Source organism: Asparagus officinalis, chromosome 5 (genome assembly GCF_001876935.1).
Source record: "Asparagus officinalis chromosome 5, Aspof.V1, whole genome shotgun sequence".
NCBI lineage: Eukaryota > Viridiplantae > Streptophyta > Magnoliopsida > Asparagales > Asparagaceae > Asparagus > Asparagus officinalis.
In genome coordinates this window covers 83346382-83356602 of record NC_033798.1, presented here as the reverse complement: position 1 = coordinate 83356602, position 10221 = coordinate 83346382, and the positions used below count along the sequence as shown (strand labels likewise).

At 38.3% G+C, this 10221-nt stretch overlaps 1 protein-coding gene across 1 annotated transcript; it reads right to left on the bottom strand.

The window, feature by feature from the left end:
- LOC109839928 (eukaryotic translation initiation factor 2 subunit alpha homolog) lies at positions 362–8236 on the bottom strand. The gene is given in 7 exon segments (XM_020408392.1): positions 362–812; positions 1038–1136; positions 7262–7345; positions 7411–7431; positions 7514–7631; positions 7633–7945; positions 7948–8236. Coding segments are annotated over 7 exon segments (960 nt in total). The 5' UTR covers positions 8117–8236; the 3' UTR covers positions 362–656.

Genomic DNA, 10221 nt, shown 5'->3' with positions numbered 1-10221 from the left:
ATTCAAGAGATAATATAAACTTACAGCTCTAAACTTGAAGAGAATCTCACGGTACTAGGGCTACTCACAATAGCTTTGCCTCCTCCTTAAGTAAGGCGGAACCGCTTGGGGGCTATTTGGTTAGAATTTTTTTCTCTTGAAAGCCTGCCAAAGTGTCACTTTTTGACAGGCTTTCAGCCCAAATCACCTCTAAAAAAGAAGATTTTGGCTGAAAACCTGCCAAAAAGTGTCACTTTTGACAGGCTTTCAAGAGAAACTTTCTCTTAAAAACAGGGAACCAAACAGCCCCTTGGTGAAAGGAAAAAAAAATGTCAGGAAATAGATGTGCAGAAATACTTTTATAGTAAAATACATGCATACATAAAGCAAATGGACTTCCTGCTACCATAAAAGTCACCGCAATAACATTATCATAATAGTCAAACAGAGTTTAACCAAAAAATACAAAATACAAAATTGTAATCAAAGATTAAAGTATTCTCCAGACAAATTGGGGAAAGAAGCCAACATCCCAGCCGCCACATCCAGAAAAACGTTGAAGATGCTCACAAACGCAATACTCAACTCTACTCTGTTCTATACATCTATTGCTCTCAAACAAGGACATAATTTGTTGAAGTTTATCCACTTTCCAAACCCTTTTTGCTTTTATAAGTTTACTCTGTTATACCAGAAGATTTGTCAAGGTCAACTTCACCCATTCCTGTATCTTCCTCCTCCTCCTCAGAACCTTCATCGCCATCAACTTCTTTATTTGCAGACGATAGTTTAAGCATGTGCTCAGCAAGAAGCTTATCATCTCGCTCACTCACCTACAAAAACATCAGTGTCAATGTATAGATAGAATCCAGAATGAAAAAAGAATGAGAAACAGGAAAGAGGGGAAAAATCTTAATTTGAGACACAACTAATATAGAAACAGGAAGAGATGCAGAATGCCATGCAGAACTGCAGTTCAAACTCTCATATAAAAGCTAAGGAAATTAAAAAAACAGGAAAATAAAAAAAGAAATTATTTTCTGGGAACAAGAACTCACCGCTCTCGCTGCCTCCTTCACTACCAGTTTCCCCTTGTGGAAGTCTATGGCTTCAGTGCAAGCCTTTATAGCATTGTTAAGAACTGTTATCCCTTGTTCCTGCCATGAAGAAGGTAAGATGGATAAAAAACCAAAAGAGACGAAAGGGAATGGAAGATAAATTATGCAGACTTGGCATATAATACATCTCCAATAGTGGTTTATGAAAATAAAAAAGGTAACAACAAATAGGTTTGGGATGATGGAACTGAAAACTAGAACAAGTATAGCCTAGAAGCAGTACATTGCACATGCCACTTAATGCATTTGGCCGAACAATTATACGAATTATCAACCGTAGCCCACACCTCATTATTGCTTTACCTTAAGCCAAATGATAGTAGAGCAGGGTCACCTTGTTCAAAAGTGTAAAGCTCCTGAAGACTGCATTGCATTAACCAAATAGTCGTTCAAATCAGATTATACAGGGAAGTTGGACTAATCTGGCCCCTTGCTTGACATAACCTCTAAATGATGAAAACTACTGCACTTTTATTAATTACTAAAACAAAATTCACCAACTACTGCACTTTTATTAATTACTATAACAAAATTCACTATCAACATACTTCTCTTCCGCTAGAAACCTACACCTTTAGTCCTTGCAGCCTTTTTGCTTACATATACGAGTCGACAAAACATCAATTTAAAATTCCGATAGAACAGGAGATGGGGGAGGGAATCTAGACTGAAAATGAAATCAAGAAACAATTATCCAGGTCCTTTCCCGGATAACAAGTTCTTTTATATAGCTTCCCATTTTATTCCTAGATCTAAGAGTTCCATCATACTTACCACCATAAATCCATTCAGTGTCAATTGATATGTTGTCAACCTTGATCCCTCCTTTGGGTCCATCTTGACCATAAGGCCTTGAGATTTGATTCACCTAACCTGTTCATTCCAAATCATCTTCGAACTGGGAAAGGGTGTGTACCTGGACACTCCGAGAATGAAATCAACATATAGGCGACGCGTATTGGATACTATATTTCTATTTCGGGTTTACTTCCTAGAATTTGTCATCTGCCTATGTCCTGTCCTGTTTTGTCCATGTTGGCAAAACAAAGAAAAAGGTGTGTGCCGCACTCACAGTGGACATGCAAAATAGCTAGGAAACTGCATATAAGATTGTTCATTGTCTCTTTCTCTATATTAATCGGATGTTGAGATGGCACTGACTACTGAATTTTTCTTCTGACTAGACTATCTCTTACAATAACATCATAGATAGGTAGTGAAGTTAAAGTGCAATGGAACTTTCACTTCAGATATATTTTGCAGCCAAGGAATGCACCCCGACAAATTGAAGAATCAGTAAAATGCTTTACGAAGAAAATCATCTCTCAGCCTCATGTTGTCTCTCAAGTCCTGCTTGCCTATAAAGCCTCAATAGTTCAGGGAAGTTACCCTTGATTCTCTCTAATTTCAGCTGGGAATCAACTAGATCTTTACTACGTGTGGCTATGGTAGCACAATGGTCCAGGCCAAAAAGTAAAAACATTTATGCTATATGGACACAACTGTGTGACATTTATCCTTCCAAAAGTTGAGCTTTTGTAACCTCCAATATCCCAACCAATTTTGCATCCGAATAGTGGTTTTTCATTTGATGCACTTTCACTTCCTTGTCCCAACCTCTAAAACATTTGACCTACCTTAGGGCCGAAAGCCGTGTATTCAAATGACTACATGCCCTACAATTCATCAACTGGTGATCATCTAATTGGGAAAACAATCAAAATCGAGGAAAAACTCAAACCTCTAGATCATTTATCAGTTAAACTAGAAGAAAAATGAAAGCAGATTTTTATAACCCAGGTCACTTGTGATATACTGTTTTTTACATTGTTCAACATCCACAGGTTAATTACCACAAAATGACTACAGACCTTCAACTAGGAACACAAATAACACACCCATAGGAAGGAAACACATTAACAGGAAAGAAGAATTTTTCAAAACAGACCCATTCCCATTTTTTTTTTAAACCGACCCTTTTTTTTTTATTTACCAAAACCGACCCGATTTTGTAATTAGTTACTTAATCACCTTCCTAAACAGTCGGGGTTGGCAACCCCGACTATTTAGGACATTAATTTTTAGGGTTTAAGGCTTCTAATTAGGGTTTAACACCTTCCTAAATAGTCGGGGTTGGCAACCCCGACTGTTTAGGATGGTGATTAAGCTGCTAATTACAAAATCGGGTCGGTTTTGATAAATAAAAAAAATGGGCCGGTTTAAATAAAAAAAAATTGAAATGGGTCTGATTTGAAAATTTGTTCTAACAGGAAATTATGGAAACAGAGTAAAAGAATATTTGGTTGAAAATAATCACAACACATTTCTATGAATGAAAATTACGCCGTATAATGGAACTGGTGGACATAGAACTGATGCCCAAGCATGAAACTCGTAGACATAGAAAAATCTGCTAGGAATTCAGTAAAAGCAAAGATCAGAGGGTTCTTAGCAATGTCTGGATATGAGAAAGAAGGAGAAGCAGAAAATCAGGTAAGACAATGGTGAACAGTATACATGTTATTCAAGAAATAATCATTTAAAAATAAATTATGTGAACAAAATCATTGGCATTATAGCACGTGATTAGTAAACTGTAATCCATTGGATAATTGCCTTCTCATGGGACCTTTAATTCTAGTCTACTTAACCAAGTTAATTGAGTACCCTTAGCAATTACTGTGACATTGTAAACTTCATTGGTATAGTTTTCTCATTAAAAACACTAGTGTGCACTCCGTGCAAAGCACGGCCCCCTGTTTTTTTTAAGCATTGCATTTTAAACTTGTCTCCCTCTAAGTTTTAATACATTTGATTTGATTATTGTATGCTTAAAATTAAAAATCATATCTACTCCTTTATACTGAAAGAAGGATTCAAGTTTTAATACATTTGATTTAGAAATCATATCTACTCCTCTATACTTAAAACTCTATACTTAAAGGAGGATCCAAGTTTTAACACATTTGATTTGCTTTACTGTAGCATGAATAGTAACTTAAAGTATGTAGGAGCAGATTTGATTTATTGTTTGTCTTTATGATACAGTAAATACTGCATTATGAACCGTAACTTCGAGCGTAGAGAAACAGATTTGGTTTACTGTTTATGCTATAGTAAATTACTCTACCGTTTACTGCTGCATGAACAGTTATTCTTTGGATTCTATAGAGTAGATATGGGACCATGGCACCAGGAGATCTCACCCCAACGCTGAAACGACACATAAGCATAATGAAATCATTATCAATGTCTTCAAGCAATGCAAGTTTTGTTAAGGTTAGCGAACCACCTCAATTGTATAAGGTTGAACTTAAGAACCTCACTCTTGATCTGGGCTAAGCTTTTTCAAGTCCAATGACATGCAAAATACATCAAGATCATTGTTACGCTACATCTCCTCTTCAATAGCCTTAATTGAAACGTAGATGTGTTCCCATATGATTTTTGGGCGTCAGTGACATGATTAACCAGCACCTATTTATGAAATTTACCATGAGCCAATCAAAATTCTACTTCAAATGAACTTCTAATGCTCCGGTACGAAGGTCATCCACATTACTTATATTTTACTGGATATCACTATATCAGTAATACTACTTCCTAAAAATGTTCAACAGTATTAGTATGCGCTATTATACCACAAAACATGTTATGAATAGTATGGAAAGCAAAGAGAGGAGTGAAGCAGAACATGGCTTAGTCTCTACGGGCGTTATCAATAAAAAGCACCAAGTACTTCTAATGAACTTCTCTAATGCTCCGGTACGAGGGTCATTCACATTACTTATATTTTACTGGATATCAGTAATACTGCTTCCTAAAAATGTTCAACAGTATTAGTATGCGCTATTATACCACAAAACATGTTATGAATAGTGTGGAAAGCAAAGAGAGGAGTGAAGCAGAACATGGCTTAGTCTCTAGGGGCTTTATCAATAAAAAGAACCAAGTACTTTTTATTTCAATATCAATTTAAAAAATATCTAACAGAAAGAAAATAAGTATAAAATGAAAATTCGGAAAATGTAAAAAACTAAAAATTAGCATTTGATGCCTTGATGGTTCAAATTTATAGCAACAAATAATATATTGAAGAAACATGGAAACAAATATAATAATATCTCCTAAATGCAAGGTCTAAAAAGACAATTCAAGGAAATAACAGTGATACTTATTTAAGATTTATTTATTCAATTCACTAATTCACATACTACATAAAACTATAATCTAGAAGATATGCGTAAACGCCGAAATATGTTATGTGGAAATGTAGAGAAGAGAATGCAAAATAAGAGACCTTATATATTGCTGGAATTATCCTAAAAAATAAAACTTATAATACACAATACTGAAAAAGGAAAACTAATGAGTTAGTTAGTTAATTATAAGATCATTAAGCATGTTACAAATGCAAAGAAATAAATTATTTTTACAATTTCAAATAGTGAATAAAACAAAGAATACCAAGAACCAATAAAAACATACAATATAAATATTTTAAGAAATTTGACAAAATAATGGGAGAGAATTTTACATGAAAGTTATTGAATAATCAAGAAAATATTGGGAAGACGTTTGAGAAATTTTATTGCCACAAAACCCTTTTTGAACTGAATAGTTGTATATTACTATTCAGGCCACAAAGAATTACTTCGTTGGAGAATGCACCTTTACAAAACCAAAGTTTGTTGAATATAATTGAGCTAAGACAAAAAGAAGGTGCATGAAGGATTGAACCTGAATCTTTTATCCCATTTAGAAAACTAGAGATGAGTTTGAAGTGAAAGCTTCAGAATCTTAGCAAGCAAATAAATAGTTCCATAACTTAATGTTCATGAATGCCAATTTCGCTCTTGCATAACCAGACATCAAATGCTGCATATGAGAAACTATCTGATATTGTTTTGCCCCAAAGACATCAAAGGTAGTGAATTTTGCTGCAACTGCTAGCTGCCAGCATGCAGAAATATGTAATAGCAGCCGCAAGCTACAGGTATAGAAGCGGTAACAATAGTAGGCAGCACAAGCCCCAATGTTTTGGTATAAGTTCTGAGCTTCAACTGCGAAATGTTTTTGGTATTTGCTCCCTTATCTGCTCTCAAACTATGTTTCATCTATCTATTATTTCGATATGTAACTGCTCCTTGTGGAATCATGTCCCAGTTCAATTGAGCAGGCTGAAGGGTCATAAATGTCCGTAACGTATTAAGATATAGAGACAAACTAAAATGTTAGATCATTCTCGTCGGTCGCCAGACATCTAAATAAGCTAGATCATCATCAAGCCTAAAAGTCAAAAACCTCAGTCTGATCATGCTACATATGTTGCAAGAAAAACATGTAGAACTACATCTACAATCATGCTACATATGTTGCAAGAAAAACATGTAGAACTACATCTACAAATATGCTCATAGAGATGGGTTCTTAGAAATGGAAAACCAAGCAATCTAACATGTAGAACTACATCTACAAATATGCTCATAGAGATGGGTTCTTAGAAATGGAAAACCAAGCAATCCTAGCATGTTACCATAGATTGCAATCATGAACTTCAGTCGTTTCACTTCAATAGGACCAGCAAACGGAACATGGTAATATCTCCAAACTGTTAAGCTTCTACAGGTCAAGTTCCTATGTTGCTAAGAAGGCTACTCCAACTAGCCTAATCCCTAAAGCGTGCAGCATCCGTTAAACCTTGCACATGTCAAATACCAGGAAACGCCCTCTTGCAGCGCCCCTCATTGGACAGTGCAAGCCCAATTCAAAGACCATGTTCTGAGTATAAAGTTTACACTTTTAAGGATCGCTGCGACAAAGATAATATGTAATATTGACAATTGTTAAGCAATTGTATGAAAAGGGGAAATCAACAAACCCGGGTGGTCTGTATGAATGCTAAAATCTAAACCACATGCGAAAAATAGTTGGCGCGTCCTCCAAATACTGCCAATATCAACCATCCCAACTTCCCGAAATACTATTCCTTCCGAAAAACGGATCAAACTCTAGCAGTATATGTGTATGGATGCTAACATCTTAAACCTCGTATGAGAAGCAGCTGATGCATCCGAATGTTTCCCATTCTAAGTACTGCCGCAAACCAAAAGAAACCGCAACAAGCAGAAGAAAACATAACAAAGATTCGTCTTTTATCAAACCTTGTCAAGAGTATGTGTGGTCAAAACATAAAGAGGCGGCGCAACCAACTTTATCTTCACCGGGCAATCATCATTTCCAGCCGCCTCTGCTTTCTTCATAGCCGCGCAACCAACTTTATCTTCACCGGGCAATCATCATTTCCAGCCGCCTCTGCTTTCTTCATAGCCTCCTACAAAACCGAAATAACCAAAATCAATCAATTAACACAAGAACTCAGTTCCCAATGCCCAATCCTCAATCCCCGGCACAACCTTAATATGCAAGACCCCGTCGAACTGAAAGCACTTCATCTCAACATCCGCCCGAATCTTCAGCGGCTGCGGCGTCATCCTCCTCCTAATATTCTTCACCAGCGCATCCTTCACCTCCCCTCGTCTCCTCCTTCCCGTCCGGCCCCACCTCCTTCACCTCCCTCGTCAGCCCATCAAGGATCGAGTCCGGGTCCGTCACAATCAACTTAAACGCCTCGAACGCGTGCCCGTACTTCCTATAAAGCGGCCACCCGACATGAACATAGAGATCCTCAAGATCCAGCACCATCGTCTCGGCGACGTGACGCATGATCGAGTGGACGAGCTTCGACTTGTTGTAGCGCTCCTCGCAACCTTGGATGTCCTCCTCGGAGACGCGGCGCTTGGAGAGGTCGATGTAGCCCTTGTCCTTGTCGACGCGGAGGACCATGAGGAGAGCTCGGAGAAGAGGATCATGCCCTCGATGTTGTTGTACTCGAGGAGGGAGACGTAGGCCCCCATGTCGGCGATGTTCTTGACCTGGATCATCACGGCCATGTCGACCTCCGGATACCTGGACTCGTACATGCGGCACTCGAGGTTGGGGGTGTTGGTCGACGACATTGTGGGAATTTTTTTTAGGGGTAGGGTTTCGGCGGGGTTTTGGAGGAGGAGGAAGAGGAGGAGGAATTGGGAATTTTAATAGGACCCGGAGAGAAACCGACGGTGCGAGCGGAGTGGACTAAAAACAACTCATTTCCAAAAATAATTTAAAAAGAACACCTCTTTCAAACTTATTTGACAAAAGCGATCCAGTTTTAGCTAGCTTATCGAAACTGGATCGTTTTTGGCAAAAAAATACCAAACTTCACGGGACTTGAAGTCCCGTGAAGTTTTATTATGTAAAAAACTTCACGGGACTTGAAGTCCCGTGAAATTTGGTATTTTTTTCGCAAAAAACAACTCAGTTTCAGCCAGCTGGCTAAAACAACCCAGTTTCAGCCTGGGTCGCTTTTGGCAAATAAGTTTCAAATAGGTCGTTTTTGATGAATAAGTTTGGAAATGAGTTGGTTATCAAAACTTGTCCGGACTCATAATATATTTTTCTTAAAAAAAAATGAAACTTTCAAAAAATTTCCAAGTATATAGGGTTAATTTGACAAAACCCCCTTGAACTTTAGGGGTTTTTCACATAACCCTTCTAAAATTTGTTTATCTCACATAGCCTCTTGAACTTTCAAGTGTCTCGAAAACCCCCTAAACCTTGAACACATCTCAACTGACCTCTTTGTATGTATATTTAAAAAAAAATATTTACACCTAAATCATAGGAGAACTTACAGCTACACATTTGATACTTGTTATATCATATAAGTAATTAAGTGTTAATCTTCAGTGGGAGGTTGACACATGTCCCACCCTGTGTCTAATCAACCATATTCAAAGAGGGATGGCTCGAGCGACTTTAGCAGTCGACCCAACAGGCCGACAACTTGCGATGCCCACTAAAAAGATTGTACTTGTTGACCTACTTGCAAGATCGAGACGAAAAGCATCCTAACTCGGCCTACCATTCCAGTTGACTCCACTCCCTATCAACACTTGGCCTTTTCAAGCTGACAACTTGCGAGGCCGACTAAAAAAACGTTGTTTATCGGCCTCTAGTGAGACGAGTCGGAAAGCGGTGTATCCTCGAGCCCTCTGTCGATAGTCAATTGTCATTATCTTAAATGTATGATTAGAGTCATAATTGCTCTAGCCCGAAAATCTTTATAACTCATCGGACCTCTTCAGTACTATGTACATTCTGTCACCCTTACATTAAACACCTAGGTGACTCACCCCTCTCTGTGGCTGACACCTGTAAAACAAATGACAACTGAGCTGCCAGCTTAACTCTACCGAAGTTACTCATCTACCCTTCTGATCTGCTATAAAAGAAAACTGATGTCTGCTACTAGGGTAAGCTATTCTAAGCAATTCTCTTGCTAAAAAACTTAACTCTTACTTCTCCATTCAAGCCCTGAATTGATTTGACCGTCGGAGGAATCACCGGAGATCCCAACTCCGACCTCTTACGTGTTCTTCATGTGCAACACAGGTCCATCAGCTCAAGAAATAATCGTCTTGAGGAAGCTTAAGGATGTGTTTGTGTGTGTGTATTTGTATAATGTATATGTATATGTATGTGTGCGTGTGTGTACATATACATATTGTTATAGACAAGTGTCCCATATTATGCGTAACCGGGCCAGCACTTCAAAATAACCCATGACCCAGCTCGGACGACTTGACACTCCAACATCTAGCAATGATGACTCAAATGGCATTACATGTCGACCCCCGGCTAGGTCGACTCCATGATCGACCTACTCGACCAGCAATTCGACCGACATGCCCCCAATCACTTCGCATTAAATACCAAAGTGACCTCTCCTCCATTCGTCAACCGACACCTGTAAAGCATATGCTAACGTGGCCGCTCATACTCGGCTAAAGTTACCATTCTACCCTTCTACCACCACTATAAATAGGGGTACTATTTTCAACAATAATGTAAGATCTTTTCCTCTACCCACTATGCTTGAGAACTTCCATAGTTCAGTTACTTCTCCACTCAAGCATATTAGACTTGATTGTCGGAGGAACAACCGAGGAATCCAACCCTACCCTCTTACGATTTTCTACATGTGCAGGGAAGAACAACACACAGACCTCCATCAACTTAA